The sequence below is a fragment of the Schistocerca piceifrons genome, chromosome 7 (assembly GCF_021461385.2).
Source record: "Schistocerca piceifrons isolate TAMUIC-IGC-003096 chromosome 7, iqSchPice1.1, whole genome shotgun sequence".
Taxonomy (NCBI): domain Eukaryota; kingdom Metazoa; phylum Arthropoda; class Insecta; order Orthoptera; family Acrididae; genus Schistocerca; species Schistocerca piceifrons.
This window is the reverse complement of record NC_060144.1, coordinates 38,855,428-38,879,609: the sequence shown is the minus strand read 5'-3', so window position 1 is coordinate 38,879,609 and position 24,182 is coordinate 38,855,428. Positions and strand designations below refer to the sequence as shown.

Genomic DNA, 24,182 nt, shown 5'->3' with positions numbered 1-24,182 from the left:
GAACATGTCCTATCAACCGATCCCCTCTTCTGGTCAAGTTGTGCCACAAACTTCTCTTCTCCCCAATCCTTTTCAATACTTCCTCAATAGTTATGTGATCTACCCATCTAATCTTCAGCATTCTTCTGTAGCACCACATTTCGAAAGCTTCTATTCTCTTCTTGTCCAAACTATTTATCGTCCATGTTTCACTTCCATACATGGCTACACTCCATACAGATACTTTCAGAAATGACTTCCTGACACTTAAATCTATACTCGATGTTAACAAATTTCCCCTATTTCTGAAACGCTTTCCTTGCCATTGCCAGTCTACATTTTAAATCCTCTCTTCTTCTACCATCATCAGTTATTTTGCTCCCCAAATAGCAAAACTCCTTTACTACTTTAAGTGTCTCATTTCCTAATCTAATTCCCTCAGCATCACCCGACTTAATTCGGCTACATTCCATTATCCTCGATTTGCTTTTGTTGATGTTCATTTTACATACTCCTCTCAAGACACTGTCCATTCCATTCAACTGCTCTTCCAAGTCCTTTGCTGTCTCTGACAGAATTACAATGTCATCGGCGAACCTCAAAGTTTTTATTTCTTCTCCATGGATTTTAATACCTACTCCGAATTTTTCTTTTGTTTCCTTTACTGCTTGCTCAATATACAGATTGAATAACATCGGGGAGGGGCTACAACCCTGTCTTACTCCCTTCCCAACCACTGTTCCCCTTTCATGTCCCTCGACTCTTGTAACTGCCATCTGGTTTCTGTACAAATTGTAAATAGCCTTTCGCTCCCTGTATTTTACCCCTGCCACCTTTAGAATTTGAAAGAGAGTATTCCAGTCAACATTGTCAAAAGCTTTCTCTAAGTCTATAAATGCTAGAAACGTAGGTTTGCCTTTTCTTAATCTATCTTCTAAGATAAGCTGTAGGGTCAGTATTGCCTCACGTGTTCCAGTATTTCTACGGAATCCAAACTGATCTTCCCCAAGGTCGGCGTCTACCAGTTTTTCCATTTGTCTGTAAAGAATTCGCGTTAGTATTTTGCAGCTGTGACTTATTAAACTGATTGTTCGGTAATCTTCACATCTGTCAACACCTGCTTTCTTTGGGATTGGAATTATTATATTCTTCTTGAAGTCTGAGGGTATTTGGCCTGTTTCATACATCTTGCCCACCAGATGGTAGAGTTTTGTCAGGACTGGCTCTCCTAAGGCCGTCAGTAGTTCCAATGGAATGTTGTCTACTCTGGGGGCCTTGTTTCAACTCAGGTCTTTCAGTGCTCTGTCAAACTCTTCACGCAGTATCGTATCTCCCATTTCATCTTCATCTACATCCTCTTCCATTTCCATAATATTGTCCTCAAGTACATCGCCCTTGTATAGACCCTCTATATACTCCTTCCATCTTTCTGATTTCCCTTCTTTGCTTAGAACTGGGTTTCCATCTGAGCTCTTGATGTTCATACGTTCTCCTATCTCCGAAGGTCTCTTTAATTTTCCTGTAGGCAGTATCTATCTCACCCCTAGTGAGACAAGCCTCTACATCCTTACATTTGTCCTCTAGCCATCCTTGCTTAGCCATTTTGCACTTCCTGTCGATCTCATTTTTGAGACGTTTGTACTCCTTTTTGCCTGCTTCATTTACTGCATTTTTATATTTTCTCCTTTCATCAATTAAATTCAATATTTCTTCTGTTACCCAAGGATTTCTACTAGCCCTCGTCTTTTTACCTACTTGATCCTCTGCTGCCTTCAATACTTCATCCCTCAAAGCTACCCATTCTTCTTCTACTGTATTTCTTTCCCCCATTCCTGTCCATTGTTCCCTTATGCTCTCCCTGAAACTCTGTACAACCTCTGGTTTAGTCAGTTTATCCAGGTCCCATCTCCTTAAATTCCCACCTTTTTGCAGTTTCTTCAGTTTTAATCTACAGGTCATAACCAATAGATTGTGGTCAGAGTCCACATCTGCCCCTGGAAATGTCTTACAATTTAAAACCTGGTTCCTAAATCTTTGTCTTACCATTATATAATCTATCTGATACCTCTTAGTATCTCCAGGGTCCTTCCATGTATACAACCTTCTTTCATGGTTCTTAAACCAAGTGTTAGCTATGATTAAGTTATGCTCTGTGCAAAATTCTACCAGACGGCTTCCTCTTTCATTTCTCTCGCCCAATCCATATTTATCCATTACGTTTTGTTCTCTTCCTTTTCCTACTCTCGAATTCCAGTCACCCATGACTATTAAATTATCGTCTCCCTTCACTATCTGAATAATTTCTTTTATCTCATCATACATTTCTTCAATTTCTTTGTCATCTGCAGAGCTAGTTGGCATATAAACTTGTACTACTGTAGTAGGTGTGGGCTTCGTATCTATCTTGGCCACAATAATGCGTTCACTATGCTGTTTGTAGTAGCTTACCCGCATCCCTATTTTCTTATTCATTATTAAACCTACTCCTGCATTACCCCTATTTGATTTTGTGTTTATAAACGTGTATTCACCTGACCAGAAGTCTTGTTCCACCTGCCACCGAACTTCAGAAATTCCCACTATATCTAACTTTAACCTATCCATTTCCCTTTTTACATTTTCTAACCTACCTGCCCGATTAAGTGATCTGACATTCCACGCTCCGATCCATAGACCGCCAGTTTCCTTTCTCCTGATAACGACATCCTCTTGAGTAGTCACCGCCCGGAGATCCGAATGGGGGACTATTTTACCTCCGGAATATTTTACCCAAGAGGACGCCATCATCATTTAATCATACAGTAAAGCTGCATGCCCTCGGGAAAAATTACGGCCGTAGTTTCCTTTTGCTTTCAGCCGTTCGCAGTACCAGCACAGCAAGGCCGTTTTGGTTATTGTTACAAGACCAGATCAGCCACTCATCCACACTGTTGCCAGGTCTTTTGGCATGTTTACGTTCTGCTACTACAATGTACGAAAAAGTGTGTGACTATATATATGTATCCCAGTATGTACTGCAAAATTAAAGATGTGTATTGTGTATACGGACTGCACAACAGAAGCAGACATGTTAAACTGCAAACAACTAAAAAACCTGATGTAAATCACTAAAAAGCACCTGATGATGAGCCTCCAGGGCTCGAAATGCACAGTGCAGTAAATAAACGCAACTTGTGACTGAAGGCGGTTTGTTCTTCATCTAACATTATTCTTAAAAAGTTCGCTCAAACATTGGACAGACGTAAGAAAAAATTGTCAGAGCAGATTTTAACGACTCGGAAGATTTTTACTGTCAATGAGAACAGCCACGAAAGCTTTCGGACTCGGATTACAGATTCTCTGCCCTACATGTCCACCGTCGCACAGGACATAATTTCACGTGTACACCTACATCGTCATCGAAGTTGACCCGTGACGGCTGTGACGCTGTGTACCGCCCTGCCGGCTGCCGTATTCAGAGGTGGCGCGGCCTCGGTGTGGTGTGCGGTGCGCGTCACCATTAGACTGCAGATCCTCGCCGAGACAAAGTTCGCAGTGGTGGAGCCCGGCCGCCCGAGGTCATCCCCCACCACGCGGCGTACACTATAAGGCAGCGGGCTCCGGAGCTGCCAGCTCGCCGCGCCGCTCGCTTCTCGGTTGTTGGACACCGCGGAGCGATCACTTCGCGTCATGCCGGGCTCTCCAGCTACGAGTAACGCAACCGCGTCAGAGGATGGGGTCATCCGCGGTCCGAAGCGCCACTTCCAGCTTCCCGAAGAGAGCCTCGGCCGTGTGCTTCTTCGGAAGATGATCGGCTACGGAGACGCTGTTGCGCAGGTCAGTGACCCCGTTGGCTGCTACCCAATTAATGAAGGAATCGTTAGCGCCAGAATTTCACCGGGAACAAGTCCCGCCCACTCACCCTCGGTTTTCCCGGTCTTTGTTCGGCGCCTGGGTATCGTTTCAGTTGACCCACGTGGTTTATCGCGTTCGGCTGCACTTGGAGTGAATGTTAAATTAATATCTTGCTAGGTCTTAAATTTTGCCAGATAGCTAAAAGACACGTTGCAAAAAACGTGCACAATTGGCCTCAGCTGTGCCAGGTACTTCGACAGCAAACATAAGAGACAACAATTTAGCACTTAATTCTTTACATACGAGAACACAGTATTCAGACGAATAGCCTATGAACAAACATACTTCTATGTGAGAAAAAGCACCCAAAACTAAAACAGGAAAAACCTACCCTCAAAGAATAATTTGCTCGGAGAAAGAGGACCACGGTATACTTGACACTTGAGTTTCAGAACTCAGACAGTATACACTAAAGCCGGCCGCGGTGGTCTGGCGGTTCTAGGCGCGCAGTCCGGAACCGTGCGACTGCTACGGTCGCAGGTTCGAATCCTGCCTCGGGCATGGATGTGTGTGATGTCCTTAGGTTAGTTAGGTTTAAGTAGTTCTAAGTTCTGGGGGACTGATGACCACAGCAGTTGAGTCCCATAGTGCTCAGAGCCATTTGAACCATTTTTTTGTTCACTAAAATTCTAGAGGGCATCGCCGGCCGGTGTGGCCGTCAGTTTGGAACCGCGTAACCGCTACGGTCGCAGGTTCGAATCCTGCCTCGGGCATGGATGTGTGTGATGCCTTAGGTTAGTTAGGTTTAAGTAGTTCTAAGTTCTAGGGGACTGATGATCTCAGTAGTTAAGTCCCATAGTGCTCAGAGCCACTTGAACCATTTTTTTTTCTACAGGGCATCAAAATTACTTTGCTCTTGCTAGATCGATCCAGGCTGTTATTCACTGAATAGTTTTGCTGAAAAGTTTTAGGGGTGGAAGAAGAGCTAGCACAGCATGAAGGACGTTTTACAGCCGTTAAACACTGCAGCATTTATTTCCACCATAACTGCTCTGTGACAAACATACACATCATCATTATTATTTTTTAAAAATGGTTTGAATGACATTTATGAAATTAATAAATCTTTTGGTTAAAAATAGACAGGACAAAGAATAACGACAGATTATTTTCCTGAGACGTTTGCAACAGCATATCGGACACTAATCACACAGAAACAGCCATAGTTCTTTATAACCTCGTTTATAACGCGCAGGTATGGCATTGGAAGAATTTACAAGTTAAAATTCACCCATTACCCATGCAAATACTAACGAAATATGTCATAAGTGCCGCCCGGTGTGGCCGAGCGGTTCTAGGCGCTTCAGTCTGGAACCGCGCGACCGCTACGGTCGCAGGTTCGAATCCTGCCTCGGGCATGGATGTATGTGATGTCCTTAGGTTGGTTAGGTTTAAGTAGATCTAAGTTCTAGGGGACTACTGACCTCAGATGTTAAGTCCCATAGTGCTCAGAGCCATTTTTGTCATATAAGCAAATATATTACTGCTTTCATTAGGCATTTCTCCTTTATGGCATTCTTACTGTATATTCTTTAATTTTCGTAAGCTGCTATGAGGGCCTACATAAACAAAACGACTTTCACTTATTTCCATATAACGTTGATTTAAGACAACAGAGTTAGTCGACTGCAATCCGTGGCTTTACTACCGACATGACAGATTCAAGACCATTGTTTTCGCATTGTATGTTTGCTCTGCTGTTTCCCTCGAATAAACGTATTATAATAAGAGAATTAGTTAATGAAAATTTGTCCTTATTGCCCTTAAATAACATCAAGTTATTTTTGTTTTCTATTGCTGGCGATGCTTTCAGATCTCTATAAATATTTATATTTCTTTAATAATGCAAATTCGTATTATATTACTATCCAGAAAAACTTAAATGTCTTATCATTACTGAATTTCATCACAGCGTAACATGTGTTGGACTGTGACGATAACAACTTTGATGTAGCTTCCAGTTTGCGGAACTGGCGACTGTTTAGGGCAGGGCCTTACACTGTGGATAGACGTGGAGTGGGGTGAATGGGCGGGACTTGTTCCGGGTGAAATCCTAGCGCTAAGGGCACGTCATTAATGATGTATGAGCCGCACTTTCCTAGCAGTTTCACTTCGTCATCGGGCCATCAGCGAACGCACGAGAACTCGTGCAGCTTCATTTATCTGTACAGCTATGTTAATCTACCTTCCACTTGCAGTGCGAATACATTCTCACATTCAGCTAATGATTGACATCCAGCGTGTAGTGTCTGTCATAGATCCGCATTCTGTTCGTAGCCGTTATCACCCTATGGTATTTTCCCTGCGTAACAATCTCGATTTAAAACAAGGAAAAAACTCTAGTTTGCAAAATGGCTCTGAGCACTATGGGACTCAACTGCTGAGGTCATTAGTCCCCTAGAACTTAGAACTAGTTAAACCTAACTAACCTAAGGACATCACACACATCCATGCCCGAGGCAGGATTCGAACCTGCGACCGTAGCGGTCTCGCGGTCCAGACTGCAGCGCCAGAACCGCGCGGCCACTTCGGCCGGCCTCTAGTTTGCAGCATCACGTTTTATCTCCTAGGTTCAATTGTACGTTCCTGAACTAGGCTGAATTTTTCTGATACAGCTTCGTTGTTACAGTGTGTCCAGCGACACATTATCAACCCAACCCGCTCGGTATCCCTAATTTATTATCTTAGCCGTGGAGCAACTGGCAGAACATTTTACGGTATCAGCCTATGGGCGTCGTGTAAATCGCTGTAAAAACCTAATCGATTTCCAATACTTCCATTCCAACCGTTTAATAAATAGTCCAAGGAATTTGTAATTAGTAACATCGAGTCATAATTAATATCATATGCACTTCTAACAGAAATTACCGTTAAACCTTGATATTTCCTAATTTCAGGTCTAAGGCTTGCACATGGTGTCAAAAATGGTTCAAATGGCTCTGAGCAAAATGGCTCTGAGCACTATGGGACTTAACATCTGTGGTCATCAGTCCCATAGGACTTAGAACTACGTAAACCTAACTAACCTAAGGACACCACACACATCCATGCCCGAGGCAGGATTCGAACCTGCGACCGTAGCAGCCGCGCGGTTCCGGACTGAAGCGCCTAGAACCGCCCGGTCACCGCGGCCGGCACGTGGTGTCCTCTTGCAAGATTTTTTCATAGTAGTTTCGAGGCTCTTGCGTAAGTGCAGCACTCATATGTAGAAAGAAGTGTGTCTAATGTAATGCAAATATTTTTTGAGAGCATTCTGCAAATTACGTAAGCGTTGTTTACTGTCGTGAGCGAGTGACAGTATCACGGGTGGTCACATAGAGACTGAAAAGATAAATGTAGTAAACAATAAAAAAGGGAAAGTGATTTACAGCTAAGATTGCAAGTGATGTTATGCTTCAAGTAAGAGTAGAAAACGTGAACGTTTGCTGACGCACTACGTTACCATAAACGATTTACAAAATTATTTCTATGACTATGTACGGCTTAACAACTCGAAACATGTGTTGTCTTTCAGAGGTCAACAGCTTTTAGAATATCAGCAAGAAAAGAACCTACAGGGACACTTTGATGTATAACAGGAAATCCTTTGAAAGTCGCCGCTGATTGTCAGCGTAAACGCCGTTTTGTACAAAATTTGAGCAGAAGTATTCAAGGAACTAGTGCCAGACAAACAAACAATTTAGACCTTTAACTCCGCTACAAGAATTCTGCGCTTGTCCTTGCAAACTGTTACGTTCCAAGCTATTCCTGCACTGGGGGCACTACTGTTTCTTTGGGAGAACCAAAGTATTGCACAGTATTCACCTAAAAGGAAACTGCCTTACGTATTCGTATTACTGTCATATTGGCTTTAGTACTTGAAACTTCTTAATTTAAATGTGTGAATCTGTGCTTAAATTGCTGAATGACTGAGAAGATGAAAGTTCTACGTTAATTGATTCTGAAACAGCTCAGTAAAACTGCACGTACTGAGCCTACTTTCTCTTTACTTTTTCTTATCATGCCAACACTGACCCACAATATTCTAGCGCAGCGCAATCTGACTTGTAAGTAGGCTGTTTAGGTTTTTATGTTGGTAACGCCATGTAGCGCTCTATATGAAAATCACTGACTGTGCTGTGTGCAGTCTGTGGCTGGTTTGCGTTGTTGGAACTTGCTATTGCAGTGTTGGGCAGTTGGCTGGTAACAGCGCGTAGCGTTGTGTAGTTGGAGGTGAGCCGCCAGCAGTGGTGGATGTGGGGAGAGAGATGGCAGAATTTTAAGAGCGGACGATCTGGACGTGTGTGCGCCAGAAAGAGTAAATTGGTAAGACTGGATATCATGAACTGATATATACATTATGACTTTTGAACACTATTAAGGTAAATACATTGTTTGTTCTCCATCAAAATCTTTCATTTGCTAACTATGCCAATCAGTAGTTAGTGCGTTCAGTAGTTAGAATCTTTTATTCAGCTGGCAGTATTGGCGCACGCTGTATTGCAGTAGTTTGAGTCACGAAGATTTTTGTGAGGTAAGTCATTCATGAAAGGTATAGGTTATTGTTAGTCAGGGCCATTCTTTTGTAGGGATTTTTTGAAGTCAGATTGCGTTGCGCTAAAAATATTGTGTGTCAGTTTAACCACAGTCATCTATAATTTTTCTAGGGGGACGTTTCAGACTGCTCAAACATCTGACTGCTGAAACAACATTACAACCTGACTTCAAATAATTAATACAAAAGAATAGCCCTGAATACGAAGCAAATCTGACGGTAACCTATACATTACATTAAGCATTTACCTCACAAAAACCTTCATTACGCGAACTACTGCAATACAGCGAGCGTCAATACTGCCAGCTAAATAAGAGTCTAGCTACTAAAGCCACTAAGTACTAATAGGCATGTGGTTAGCAAAGGAAAGATTTTGTTGCAATCCAAATAATGTATTTTTTACCTTAATAATGTAACATCCAGTTCAAACACGAATATAAATCGTAATTGACATCCAGTACAAAGATATATAATCATGAATAATTTTCAAAGTCGGAGCCTACGCTAACACTTCAGACCTCTACCATCCACCAATGCTAACTTCTCACATTTAACATCCATCACTGCTGGCTGTTCACCTCCAACTGCCCAACAGTACTTCCATCACTGCTGGCGACTAACTTCCAACTGTCCAACACTAGTGGCGATTAACTTCCAACAACGAGTCTAACCAGCCACAGAGTTTCGTACAAAGAAAGCGCAGTCACAGATCCAATGCAAAGCGCTACACAGCGCTGCCAACACAGAAGCAGCTTACTTACATACTTAACTGAAATGGATGAAAGGCCTTTAGAACTACTAGGCAACGCTCTTAAAATACACTCCTGGAAATGGAAAAAAGAACACATTGACACCGGTGTGTCAGACCCACCATACTTGCTCCGAACACTGCGAGAGGGCTGTACAAGCAATGATCACACGCACGGCACAGCGGACACACCAGGAACCGCGGTGTTGGCCGTCGAATGGCGCTAGCTGCGCAGCATTTGTGCACCGCCGCCGTCAGTGTCAGCCAGTTTGCCGTGGCATACGGAGCTCCATCGCAGTCTTTAACACTGGTAGCATGCCGCGACAGCGTGGACGTGAACCGTATGTGCAGTTGACGGACTTTGAGCGAGGGCGTATAGTGGGCATGCAGGAGGCCGGGTGGACGTACCGCCGAATTGCTCAACACGTGGGCCGTGAGGTCTCCACAGTACATCGATGTTGTCGCCAGTGGTCGGCGGAAGGTGCACGTGCCCGTCGACCTGGGACCGGACCGCAGCGACGCACGGATGCACGCCAAGACCGTAGGATCCTACGCAGTGCCGTAGGGGACCGCACCGCCACTTCCCAGCAAATTAGGGACACTGTTGCTCCTGGGGTATCGGCGAGGACCATTCGCAACCGTCTCCATGAAGCTGGGCTACGGTCCCGCACACCGTTAGGCCGTCTTCCGCTCACGCCCCAACATCGTGCAGCCCGCCTCCAGTGGTGTCGCGACAGGCGTGAATGGAGGGACGAATGGAGACGTGTCGTCTTCAGCGATGAGAGTCGCTTCTGCCTTGGTGCCAATGATGGTCGTATGCGTGTTTGGTGCCGTGCAGGTGAGCGCCACAATCAGGACTGCATACGACCGAGGCACACAGGGCCAACACCCGGCATCATGGTGTGGGGAGCGATCTCCTACACTGGCCGTACACCACTGGTGATCGTCGAGTAGACACTGAATAGTGCACGGTACATCCAAACCGTCATCGAACCCATCGTTCTACCATTCCTAGACCGGCAAGGGAACTTGTTGTTCCAACAGGACAATGCACGTCCGCATGTATCCCGTGCCACCCAACGTGCTCTAGAAGGTGTAAGTCAACTACCCTGGCCAGCAAGATCTCCGGATCTGTCCCCCATTGAGCATGTTCGGGACTGGATGAAGCGTCGTCTCACGCGGTCTGCACGTCCAGCACGAACGCTGGTCCAACTGAGGCGCCAGGTGGAAATGGCATGGCAAGCCGTTCCACAGGACTACATCCAGTATCTCTACGATCGTCTCCATGGGAGAATAGCAGCCTGCATTGCTGCGAAAGGTGGATATACACTGTACTAGTGCCGACATTGTGCATGCTCTGTTGCCTGTGTCTATGTGCCGGTGGTTCTGTCAGTGTGATCATGTGATGTATCTGACCCCAGGAATGGGTCAATGAAGTTTCCCCTTGCTGGGACAATGAATTCACGGTGTTCTTATTTCAATTTCCAGGAGTGTATATTACGTATGTGTTGTGTGTGTGTGTGTGTGTGTGTTCTTTCGGACGTATCAGTATGAATGAAGACATAAAGGAATTAATGACATTTAGTGCACATTGATCTTCATCAGTGGGGAAAATTGAAAATTTGTGACTGACTGGGATTCGAAACCAGGTCTCCTGCACACAGGCAGGTGCTCCGACCACCGAGCCATCGTTTTCTTTTCTTCTTTAAGAGACAGAAAATGCATGTAAAGGCGGGAAAAAACGGCCACAGTTGGCTAGCTTCTGGCTGGGTGGAGACAAGGCAGCGGTCGAACCCCGAGCACGAGGCCTGGCCACGATGCCTACCCCCGCCTATCGCTATGCCCATCCCTCACACGGTACTGGCGTTTTTTTAAGAAAATACTTTTCTTTATTTTTAGTTTTTTGCTTTTTGAATCCTTACAGCTTGCTACATAAAAAAAGAAATAAAATCGGAGTTCATCCCGCATGGCTTCCGACACTTCAAAAAGGAAAACATCTTTTCTAGTTTTTTGCCTGCTACAATTTTTTGTTTATTTTCTTTTTATTAATTAAAGAAGAAAAAAAGATAAACAGAGCCACAAAAATGAGATAAACTATGTAACAATACTGCTGAACGGGACGCTGACGAGAATTCCGCGAGGAACGGTTGCTCGATCGATACCTTGACGGCGAAATATAAAGTTCAACTTATTGGAGAATAAGTCGAAATACCGTGGCAGGCGTAAACGCTTCCAATATGCAGTGGATATCTATTGGTGGACGGCGAGTGAGAGCCTATCGCCCCCTGCATCTACACTGTAATAAACATAGTGGCTTGACAACCGTGCAGTGGTATTTGTTTTGCTCTCGGAAAGTAGGATGAGTCTGGACGCAGCGGGACATCAGCCGAAAAGGCAGTCTCAGAGGATCGAGCTAGAAACTTTAATTGTTCTTTAGGCCAGTGACATTCCGCTTCGTGACCGTGACATGTTGTAGCATGTCTATGGCGGGGCAGCGACTACACTGATCTGTAATCCCAAGTTCAATAGGAAATAGGCGATCATCGTTGCACAGCAGTTTGTGTACCACGAGTACGCCACAGCCATTGGTAAAACACGAAAGCTAAGATGAAACCGCACCGTCTTCACAGAAGTTTGCGATGATGCCCGTACAACGGTCGCCGTACAGTCAATTCCTCTCGAGCGCATTAACAAAAGTGTGGCATTGAGATGCTGCCTCCGTAGAACTTCAGCCCCCAAATAACCCACGGCGATATAAAATTCACGGTCGCGTTTTAACTGGAACTTCACTCGACCAACATCGACAGGCGGATCAACACTACCCGGCCGGGGACAGTAAAATAACCGAGACGTGACTGTGTGGATTGCCTGAGAGATAGTCAACACGGTGCGCCGAACATACAACACAGACGCATTCTTTGGAATATCGGTCAGTCCCAAAGCCCCGAGACAACGCGCACGTGCAACCGCCTCGTATGATAATCGAAAAACGTGATGCTTCCATAAAAAAACGACTAGACAGCTGTTTTAGTTTCCTGTCCATCATCACGGGAAGGGAAAAAGTCTTAAAGATGCAATACGCTATGCACAAGACGTAGATATCCAGAATCACACCTTTCTGGAGCAGCTTAAGGGAACGCCGTTCACATTCCAGGATTATTTCTTGTATCTTCTCCGAAGCCAACTTCCAATTGAATGTTGCCATTTGGAGTGTAAAACGGTCAATTATGACTCACAAAGATTTATGCCTATCGACCGCCGTCACTTACGAAGTGACAACATAATCAAAACCCCGTAATTTCACCAATCGACATTTGCCTTCGTTGATGCGGGCACCTGATACAAGGCAAAACACGTCCAGCGAAACCTCGAGCAATGGAATCTCAGCGGGAGAACGGAGTAACACCATCGAATCATCGGCATGTGCGCCACCGGAATCGTCTCGCCCTAGAGTGTCCATCGTTCTACTGAGGAACGGTTCTTCGAAGAAAGGACTCAAGCGATTGAACAAATAATAATATTGAAAGCGGCCTTGCCGACATTCTGCTAACGGCGTCAGAACAGTACGATTAGGAGAAGAACTTTGGCAATCAGCAACAAAGTTGCCCCTCAGCACAGACAGCCGGCTGTTCACCACCCTCGCCACAGTTTTCTAATCAAAATTTAATAAGGTAATCAGTTGATGCGTGGCCAGAACTTTTAGAAATTAACGCAATTTGGCAGCTTTGAACGAGTCAGGCACAAAAGCTCCTCTCAACATTTAGTTCAAAAGCAATTTAAATGTAATACCAAAGAAAGGTCAAAAACGCACATAAAACTCCTTAGGCAGACCATCCAACCGCGGCAATTGCGGAAAGGCAATCTTACAATATGGTCATAGACACTGTTACTTTGAAAAGCTTCTAAAAATGCAGTGGCATAAGCAGATGTATGTCTATGATCTGGAGCATGAACAAATAAGTCGGGTGACGTGTAATGTGCTGCGAATACATAGAAAGAAAGATCCTTTATCATTTAGCCACAATACAGCAGGTCAGCAACTGGAAGCAGTTAATTCTGTGAATTATCTGGGAATCGGTATTAGGAGTAATTTAAAATCGAATGATCATATAAAGTTGATCGTCGGTAAAGCGGATGCCAGACTGAGATTCATTGGAAGAATCCTAAGGAAATGCAATCTGAAAACAATGGAAGTAGGTTACAGTACACTTGTTCGCCCACTGCTTGAATATTGCTCGCCAGTGTGAGATCCGTACCACATAGGGTTGATAGAAGAGATAGAGAAGATCCAACGGAGAGCAGCGCGCTTCGTTACAGGATCATTTAGTAATCGCGAAAGCGTTACGGAGATGATAGATAAAATCCATTGGAGGACTCTGCAGGAGAGACGCTCAGTAGCTTGGTACGGGCTTTTGTTGAAGTTTCGAGAACATACCTTCACCGAGGAGTCAAGTAGTATATTGCTCCCTCGTATATTTCGCGAAGAGACCATGAGGGTAAAATCAGAGAGATTAGAGCCCACACAGAGGCATACCGACAATCTTTCTTTCCACGAACAATACGAGACTGGAATAGAAGGGAGAACCGATAAAGGTACTCAAAGAACCCTCCGCCACACACCGTCAGGTGGCTTGCGGAGTATGGATGTAGATGTAGACATGAGCAGGTACCTGATATAGCCCAACGTAGAAGTGATGTAGAGCGTACCACATGTCCTTTTGTGCCGTCACAACATTGCCGTCCTCTGTCTTGAGAGGCGTGACACACACATGTCAACGACGAGCCTGATGTCGAATAAAATGATATAAAGAAGTGAATTCATCCGCTGCCACGGAACGCTATTTGGATCTCATCCTTAACCCATTTGACGCTGCTTCAACTGTAACAACTGCATCTTTATGGCCCGACATCCGCAACCCGTAGCGGAGCCTAATGCGCATTTTCGTAAAGATCACGTAAGAGATAGAGAGAAATTCTTGCGTCCTCCGAAATTCCAGCGCTCTATCAGCGCTGAATCGTACCTCTGCGAGTTCAACCCACCATTCCAAAATAGGGGCGTCGCGCGGTTGAGCGGAGACACGTTCCAGATCACCTCAGCGAGAAAGCGATCCGCCAAGTGCGCCACATTCAGCATCCAGGGCGATCGAAACTATAATATTTCACTGACTGTCGCGTGTGATTCGAGGCAACGGCGTCTGCACAGTGGTCCGTGAAGCTGGCGGGGATATCATCGACAGTCAAAATGCTATCATGCGTCCTATCAAACAAATAAAATCTACTAAACCTACCGCTAGAAATAGCAGTAAAATAGGTATATTTGATAACATTTGGATATTTACAGATCCAAACGTCTTGCAGTTTCGAGGAACAAACTAAATCTAAAAATTCCCGACAGAAATGACAGAAATTTAAATTAGGAGATAGATCTATAGGACGCAACGCTCATTTAAAATCACCACCTATCAGAATATTCTGCGGACTTTTCCGATACCTCTTACTCATAAAATCCCGAACGGTCCGAATGCGCCCTTTATCGGATGGTACATAAATAAAAATCAAGTTCAGATCCGATTCCATCCTATTCACATTCAAAGGAAGAAACATATAAGCCTGCAACAACAAGAACCGAAATTCAAGGTGCTGACCAACTGAATTACGTCATCAATGAGTGTCAAGATCCATTGCCGAGTCCAGTGACGAGTCAGAGGGTGGGGGGATCCCACCCTCCGTCTCTGGAATCTTCATCTTTCTTCTTTTCAAAATCCACCGCCTTCTCTGGTTGGACGCGTTGTTTACAGCGACTGCGAGGGAATACAGATCGGCAGTCGGGGACGTAGGCGACTCTTGAACATCAACCAAAGTGGATGACAAACAAGGAGCCGCAGAGGCTCTCTCCGTAGGATGGGATCCTCGCAGTTGATATCGACTTACAAGAGAGGGGTCAGCCATCACAAGATCAGGGTTGGCAGATATGATTTCGTGACCACCAATCGCCTCCACTGGAGGAAAACCAGTTGGTTGTTTCGACCGAGGTATACAGAAAAAGAAGATATGCCATCTGGCCCCTGGCGAGTAAACAGTTTCCAGATGTCCTTGTGCACATTGACGTCAAAATGGTTCAAATGGCTCTGAGCACTATGGTACTTAACTTCTAAAGTCATCAGTCCTCTAGAACTTAGAACTACTTAAACCTAACTAACCTAAGGACAACATATACATCCATGCCCGAGGCAGGATTCGAACCTGCGACTGTAGCGGTCGCGCGGTTCCAGACTGCAGCGCCTAGAACAGCTCGGCCACTCCGGCCGGCCCCTTGACGTCACTTTGAGGACTGTTGAGGCTGTGCATTCAGCACAACACAGAACTCGTGGTGTGCGTCATGGTTTTACAAAAGGTGAGCACTTGCATCGTGAATGGATAATTCAATGGAAACGTGCGGACAAAATGAATTCGAAAATTCCACTATACTCGTGTTCAGGGAAAAAAACAGAATACCTTGAACTACTAGAGAGAGGACATTCATATTCAAACGACATGTACATTAGCGTGTTCTGCGAAAATGATTAACATTCCAGTTACCTTTCCTCAGCCTTTATCCTGTTGCCTAGTAGACACAGGGTCCGCCATCGGCCCTAGTTGCATGCTTGGTGGTATCGACACGTATAAGACAAGAATGGCGCCCTGTGGTACAGCCATCCATGTTGCATTCACCTGGTTCCAAAGTTCATCTGTGGTAGTTGGCACTGGGTCACAGCACTGTGCCTGTTGGTTCACCATATTCCACACATTTTCGATTGGCGACAAGTGTGGTGATCTGGCGGGACAGGGCAAAATACTCACTCCTGTGACACCAAGAATGCACGTGTCCGTGCAGCAAAATATTGTCGTGCATTGTCTTGCTGAAAAATGGCATGTGGGGTATTGTCCAAAAAGGATATGGCTACAGGTCGCAGGACGTTATTCATGTAAGTCACACTGGTCACATGCCCTGGACACGCACCAGGTATGATTTGTAGTTGTGTTCAATAGTACCCCACACAATAAGGCATTGTGTTGACACTGTATGTCTTGTGCCAATGCCGTCACTGTGATGCCACTCCCCCTGTATGGGGCGAACCAACATATGGCTATCATTTTCAGACAAACAGGACCTCGATTCGTCCGAAAACGCTATCTGACGCCACTCCTGTTCCAAGTGACGTCGTCTCCTGCACCATTGCCGTCTAGCATGTTTCTGCACATTCGTCAAAGGTAAGCGGAGACGTGGACGACGCGCACGTGACCCGTGCTGTAATAAAAGGCAACGGACTGTCACCCCTGATAGTGTGCGATGTTTTTACACTGTTTCACTGTTTCGCCAGAGCCGAGGAGGACGCAGATGTGTCCTGCAATGGCATTCGGAAGATGTGTCGATCTTCTCGGAAGTGTGGTCTGGGTGGTACGACCTGACCCATCTCGTCGTGTTCTACAGCCTTCTGTGAACCATTCTGCACACACCCGTTGCACTGCCGAAACACTTCGTTCCACACGACCACCAGTTTCCCGAATGGATGAATCAAATTCTCTCATGCCAATAATGCACCAATAATGTAGACACATTTTACCTGTAAGAGGTGTTGCGCCGCGATGTCGATGTTGACCTTGAACCTGCAGGCCGACGTGGTTCAAATGCTAATAATTTCTGCAGGACATGCTAATGTGCATGTCCTGTGAATATGAACGTCCTATCTCTAGTAATTCAAGATGTTCTGTTTTTTTCTGAACATGTGTTTACGTGTTTAGTTCCTTTTTTGGCCTGAAGGTTATGTATGAGATTTAAGAAACGAACTTCTAGTATTGCCTTCGATAAAGAAAGTACTACCGGCAGCTATGCCGAACGTAAACATTCCAAACTGACATGGTGAAGAAATTACAGAAAGCAGGAATGCAAGCGGAAAGGTGAGAATTCACTACATAAATAATACTCAAAATAATTACCAGTTAAAAATTACCTTAAAATAAATTCCTTCGCATAATTTAATGCGGAGATGCTGAGTCGGAGAAAGGCACAACACTAGGGCAGCCGACAAGCGAGCTTTCGGCCAGCAAGACCTTCGTCGAAAATACACAAAACACACTCAAACCCAAACGCAACTCACACATACACAACCACACTCTCTGGGAGCTGAGACCATACTATCTGGAGTCTGGCTTCAGCTGTCAGAGACTGTGATCATGCAATGTGTGTGTGTGTGTGTGTGTGTGTGTGTGTGTGTGTGTGTGTGTGTTTTCCATTTTCGGCGAAGGCCTTGTTGGCCGAAAGCTCACTTTCCGACTGTCCTTTTCTTGAGCCTATTTCCGAGTCAGTAGCTCCGCTTTTCATAATTATGTTTCTCAGATTTATTACCTTTTGCTCCTGGATATTATAGCTTCACTTCTTGTGAAAGTAGAGCTCATTTTTTTCGTTTTCTCAAGATGTATTAACTATTTCAGTGTAAGAATTTACTACACCTTCCGACTGAACTCTTTTACCTGAAAATTCAACATGGATCAGTGGGCTCTTAATAACAACAATGCTGAACAAAGTGGCTCTTGGCTGTATAGTGTAGTGGATAAAATCGTTGCTTGACACGATGCACGCTATAGGCTCGAATCCTGTCGACTGCCGAGTTTTTATTTTTAAATGTCATCGAAATATGCTATTATAGCGAATTTTGTGACTGATATTTTATCACTTTTTTCTATTATTTATCTGACTTACAACGAGAAATTAATTGAATTGTATAGTACTTAGTAAATCGTTCCAGGAACAATAAAAAGCGGATTCATTCTTGGGAGATATGGAACTCGTGCACAACGCTGCGAAGCAAGTAGTTTGCTAAAACGAGCTTTCACGGATTTAGGAACAGTCACCGAAATAAACAGAAAGTCGACCACACCACAGCTGCAGGTCCCGTTCATGAGCTCGGTGAAACAGTGAACAAGGATTTAAAATCAAAGAATTGAGGTACAAGGTTGAACTTTTAAAAAACTAAATGCACAGAAAGAAGCAGCACTAAAAAATGTGGTATAGTCTTACGAAGTAAAACAAATGCTTTCTCCTCGTTCTTTCGTTAAAGTGGGTAACAAATGTCATCTGACGCGAAAAAAAACGAGTTACACAAAAGTGTAGAAACGCGTTATCAATATGATTTAAACCGGCGCAAATACAATGTCCGTCGAAGGGAAAGAGTAAACTGGAATTCAGAGGACTTTGCATGCATTGACTTTAAGAGGTCTATTGCCAATAGCCTATGCTTATTTGCGAAAGCGAAAAATCCCTTTGTCGTGCAGGGAAACAATTTACAGAAACCGACGAGGGACTTTTTTTTAATGCAGACCGTGTATTCTCGCTGATCCCCTTTGTTTATCTAAGGCTAAGTCAAATACTTTTACTGTCCAAGAGAGACTAGAAGTTTTGACATTTGACAAAATGAATATTGATTGTAGCATATGCTACGACTCGTCAGAGGACATAGTGGTCGAGCCACATTCCAGTATTAAATTCGGCAAGCTCCATGAGCTACGTAAGCAGTGGAAGCAACCATTTCAGTATGATTTCTACAGTTATAACGATTACTTTGCTCCAGAAGATCGCTAAGGCAGTTGAGGAATCGGGAATACGTGTTGTAGCTGTGACATATGATACGGGTGGAAATAATATGAAGGTTTGGAAGAAATTTTTTGTCATACAGATAAAACATATTCATAAATATAGATTGTATTTCATCTCCCGACTCAGCTCTTCTGTGTCCCTAAGTTTCATTAAAAGCGAGCCTGTATAAATGTCGTGCATCAGTCGTGCTTCGAATGTCGAAGAAACTTTATTAACAGGTTTGGCAACAGTGTGTCATTTCCCTGTAATCTCTAATGTTCTTCTAGATGCGGTGAAATACACTGCAGTGCCAGAGAACTGATAAATCATTAGGTTTTCCAACAGAAAAACGGGAAGTAGGAGAGCCTAACGCAAACTGAATATCAGCTATAACTCGTAGTGATCTTTAATCTCCAGTGCCAGCATGGACAAACAAAGTGTTTCAGTTTGAAGAATAATTTGCTGCTTTTCACGGAAATTGAATGCGCAAACAAAAAAAAAGTCGTTAAGTCTCTGTAGTCTATTCTGAAACAAAAATTTGCTGAGGTTCATGACAGTTATTTCTCTTTATTTAAGAAAAAATTATTTACAAGGATTAGGTATATGAATCAATAAGCACTGTTATAAACCACCAAGAAATGTTCCACAAGGAGGAATTTACATTGTATGTAAGAATTCTAAGAATAATATGCGGTCTGAACAAATACCGGGTGATCAAAAAGTCAGTATAAATTTGAAAACTTAATCACGGAATAATGTAGATAGAGAGGTAAAAATTGACACACATGCTTGGAATGACATGGGGTTTTATTAGAACAAAAAAAAAAGTTATCGGGCCTTTTTCCTTCGAGGAAATGCGTGATTCTGGTTTTGTAACTGCTACCATGACGGTGAGAGGTACGCCGATATGTTACAGAATCGTATCATCCCCAGCCTTGCTGATAAACATCTGCTGGAACGTACGACGTTTATGCAGGATGGCGCTCCACCCCATATTGCTAGACGCGTGAAAGATCTCTTGCGCGCGTCGTTTGGTGATGATCGTGTGCTCAGCCGCCACTTTCGTCACGCTTGGCCTCCCATGTCCCCAGACCTCAGTCTGTGCGATTATTGGCTTTGGGGTTACCTGAAGTCGCAAGAGTATCGTGATCGACCGACATCTCTAGAGATGCTGAAAGATAACATCCGACGCCAATGCCTCACCGTAACTCCGGACATGCTTTACAGTGCTGATCACAACATTATTCCTCGACTACAGCTATTGTTGAGGAATGATGGTGGACATAGTGAGCAGTTCCTGTAAAGAACATCATCTTTACTTTGTCTTACTTTGTTATGCTAATTACTGCTATTCTGATGAGATGAAGCGCCATCTGTCGGACATTTTTTGAACTTTTGTATTTTTTTGATTATAATAAAACCCCATGTCATTCCAAGCATGTGGTCAATTTGTACCTCTTATCTACATTTTTCCGTGATTTATTCAGTTTTCAAATTTATACTGACTTTTTGGCTCTGAGCACTATGCGACTTAACTTCTGAGGTCATCAGTCGCCCAGAACTTACAACTACTTAAACCTAACTAACCTAAGGACATCACACACATCCATGCCCGAGGCAGGATTCGAACTTGCGACCGTAGCGGTCGCTCGGTTCCAGACTGTAGCGCCCAGAACCGCAACGGCCACTCCGGACGGCGCTATACTATTTGATCACCCGTTATTTAAAGTGTGATCTCTGAGGGATGGAATGATGGTCAATGAGAAATGATGGATGGTGAGTGTCGCATCCCCACTAGCATTAAATATGGCGATAGAAAGTTGAGTCGATACAGCGAGGGACATTGTCGACCACAGCTTGTGGTGAGGCTCGAGTGGAGTGAATGGGCATTTCTGGGCTAAGGCGTGGGCCGCTGTTGGGCTGCCCTGAACCAATCAGGTGGGTGTGAGTGTCCTGTTGACCTACGAACGTGTTTCCGCAATATCTAAAAAATGGTTCAAATGGCCCTGAGCACTATGGGACTTAACTTCTGAGGTCATTAGTCGCCTAGAACTTAGAACTAATTAAACCTAACTAACCTAAGGGCATCACACACATCCAGTCTTCTGCTTCATAATTGCAGTGATTGTAAGTCACTGACAGGGAAGTGTGAGGTGCTCCAATCCCTGTGTACACATTTGCATGACAGTTGTTGTGTTTGTGGAAGAGATTGTGTTCCATTCATACAGTTAGTGCAGCTTGACATGTAATTTCGCATGTCAGACACTGCAGCTATGCATTGCCAATACCTTCTTGGTACAGACCCCAGACACTAGTGAGATCTGGTGGTCAAGGGAAGGCAGGATTCGGTTACAATTGTGGGCGAGGCCGTAATGTTACTATTGGTTGCCTTTTACGGTTACACACATTTATTTTTAAAACAGTAATTCCAGACTCAACGATAAATAAAAAAATACTTTCATTATTAATGAAGGAATAAACAACTGTCTAAATAATATTGTTTTCAGAGCGTTACAATCTACCAAATCACCATAAAATAAAGATAATGTTTCTTTTTCTTTATTAAAAAAAAGCCACTGTGATCATGTCTGAAGGCCTTGCACGCCGGGAATGGCAATAAATTAAGAATGTTTAAGAACTCGCTGCAATTACAACTTATAGGTATTGAAATATTAAAAAGTCAGTGTCCACAAACACAGCAGAAGGTATCAGACGCCAAGAAAGCAGTAAATAATGTTTTAAGGCTTACTGCTAAAATACAAATATCGAATTATTTTTTCAGAGCAAATGACCACAATCACGGCTGAAGGCCTTACACGCCAGAAACGGCAATTATACAAAAAATTTAGAAACTTGCTGTAAAACAGCAAATACAAGCAAAGGTTAATTAAAAGAAACAAGCAACTGACCACCAAATGGATGAAATTAGATGATGATAACCTTATAACACAACCCTTACACTGCTAAATTTATTCCAGAAGGCGACCGGAACTATTAACTAGACATACATAACCTTCAATGTAGGCATTACAAAGTACAGTAACAAATAATACAATAATAAAACACAAGGACCAGTCAAAGACGGTGCTCCAGGAATCAACCTCTGAGAAGGTTCGGCATTAAACACTTTCGCAAGCGATAAGATAGGCAGGCAAGAATTGCATTCACTTCGCAAGACTCAGACTAGTGACAGTCTAACGATTGACTAACGGTAATCTTGCTGAAGCTACCCGACGTCCAATAAACCAAATGCAAGAATGGAACAACACATCAAAACCGGAGCTGGCGGACTGTACCACGCCCCCAGAATACTGTGCTTAGAACGCGCGGAACGAGAAAAGAATCACTACCACCAGAGTAGAAAAATCACAAACGGCCTACATCAAGAAAGCTGTCAAAACTACACGCCTTACCGGACAGCAGCGGCAAGGCGGCGAAACGTACACTGCCGTTACATGCACTAACCCCCAGGGCAGGTAACTGGGGCGTTAGCGGCCACCAGGTAGGAAAAATGCCGCTGGTTGAACTTAACAAATTGTAACAAACTAAACGCAATAAATAGTAATTAGAAGTCCAGGAAAGCTAATCAGATCCGCTTTCCCCAAGCACTCCACTCGCTGCTCTTCGTCTCGGCAACACTTCAACCAACAACACGAACCCAAGTCACTGGAGAATCAATGGCGGAGGTTTCTCTACTTGAATTGAAATGCACTCATCTTAAAGCTTGCTGGATCCGGTTTACGACGAGATCGTGCACCCTCGTGAACACAGCCCTTCCATTTGGCAGTCTATGCACGCCGCCAGTGGGCTCGACGTGTTCTGGCACTGCGCGGACCTGGCTCCACATGAGTCCCCAACCGAACTGCCACACTCACACGAGATGGAAAAACAACGACGTCGCCCCAAAGATAGGGCCACAGTTATTGCATATCGACAAAACCGACGCTGCTGCCACTAGCGGACAGACAATGCTTGCGAAACGAGTGGCGCCAGTCAAGACGAGAAGAAGACAAACAACCACAACCATGCCAGCTAAACGATACCGTCTGGCCTGCAACAGAGGGCGGAAACCTACAAACAGCACCAATGTCAGCCACAGCACGGCTCAACTGGAACAATACTTCAGGATTGATAGCACAGTTAACTTACGTAAAATTCGTCAAATTCCATTTATGTTGAATTCTATCATGGATAAACCATATGTTTCTTCATAACGGCCTGTTATGTCACCACAAACTCCCATATCCGCTATACAGTGATAAAGTGTGCTACCCTCCTCAACATGCATGCATCTGGAGAGATCTTCTGCATTTGGATGAATGCCATGAGTGAGACTGGTGCAAAACAGTCTTCGATGAACAGCAGTTATGCACTGACCTCGCTATTTCCCTTCACAAGGTATGGTATGTAGTGGGTATAGTACCCTCCTACTTCAGATCAGTTCCAAATTAAATCAAGGACTGTGTTGTGGGGAGCATTTCTCAAAGACAATGTGCGGAGATGTTTTAATAGCCAACTTTATCCTATGAATGCTAGAACACTCAGGGACTCCCATCCACACGGAAAGATGGCCAATCATGATCGTGAATTCAACACTATGATCGAAGTGCTAGAAATATGTAGTTAATCTAACTGTATCGATAAACGACACTGTCTGGTATACTTTGGTGTATATGTCCGAGAATTAACAATGAATGCACAATCTAATATATAGTACTCGCAAAATAGTGGAGGGTTGGTTTAGCAATGATATAGAAATGGGGAAGCATGCAGCTGTGTCATTGTTTGGCATTTAAATGACTGAAAAGCTGGTAAAATTGCTGAAATTAATGCGCCAACAGTTGTGGTGCTTATTATAGTACATTGCCCCATATCGACAATGTCTTTACCTTCCCAATTGTCCACTGGAGCACTGCTGATTACCACATAATGATTGACTGACACCACTTGTTTGAAATGGAGACAGTCTTGGTGGAAGCAACACCTTCCGGGAATGGCCAATACAGAAACACTTATGACTTACATGACGGCAATATGAAGGAATCAATCGAAATAGGACACCGAGGCATCTGGTACACCGTTACTGTCGAAGATGAGATGAATTGTAGAGGTCATCACCTTCGGATAGCTGTTTGAAAAGTCTCCACAATGCCAAAGACACCTCCAGTTCCCATATGTTGCGATGCCTTCCAACGTTTTTGTCAATAAGAAACACTGCCTCTGTCTTTTATTTCAACCACCTTGTGTGTTGTGAAAGCAGCAGCATAGCTTACACCATGCGATGCCCAGCTTTCTGTGAGAGTCAATAGATCGAAACATGTCCATGTCAGTTTAGCACCTCACACAGATCTTGAAGTCATGGTAGAAAAACAAAATGTATGGCTGTGTACACAGCTGTAGTCATACACTTCTTC

General features: G+C 44.0%; 1 protein-coding gene across 3 annotated transcripts in view; it reads left to right on the top strand.

Annotated features, from left to right (window-relative positions):
• Nucleotides 1-3,575: 3,575 nt before the first annotated feature.
• Nucleotides 3,576-24,182, top strand: part of LOC124804874 (4-coumarate--CoA ligase 1-like) — a 241,601-nt gene continuing 220,994 nt past the window's right edge. The window contains exon 1 of one of the 3 annotated variants that reach the window (XM_047265238.1): nucleotides 3,576-3,795. In XM_047265238.1, coding sequence (XP_047121194.1) covers nucleotides 3,649-3,795 — 147 coding nt within the window. In that variant the 5' untranslated portion in view covers nucleotides 3,576-3,648. The remainder of the gene's footprint in view (nucleotides 3,796-24,182) is intronic. The other 2 variants (XM_047265236.1, XM_047265237.1) reach the window with 2 other exon arrangements.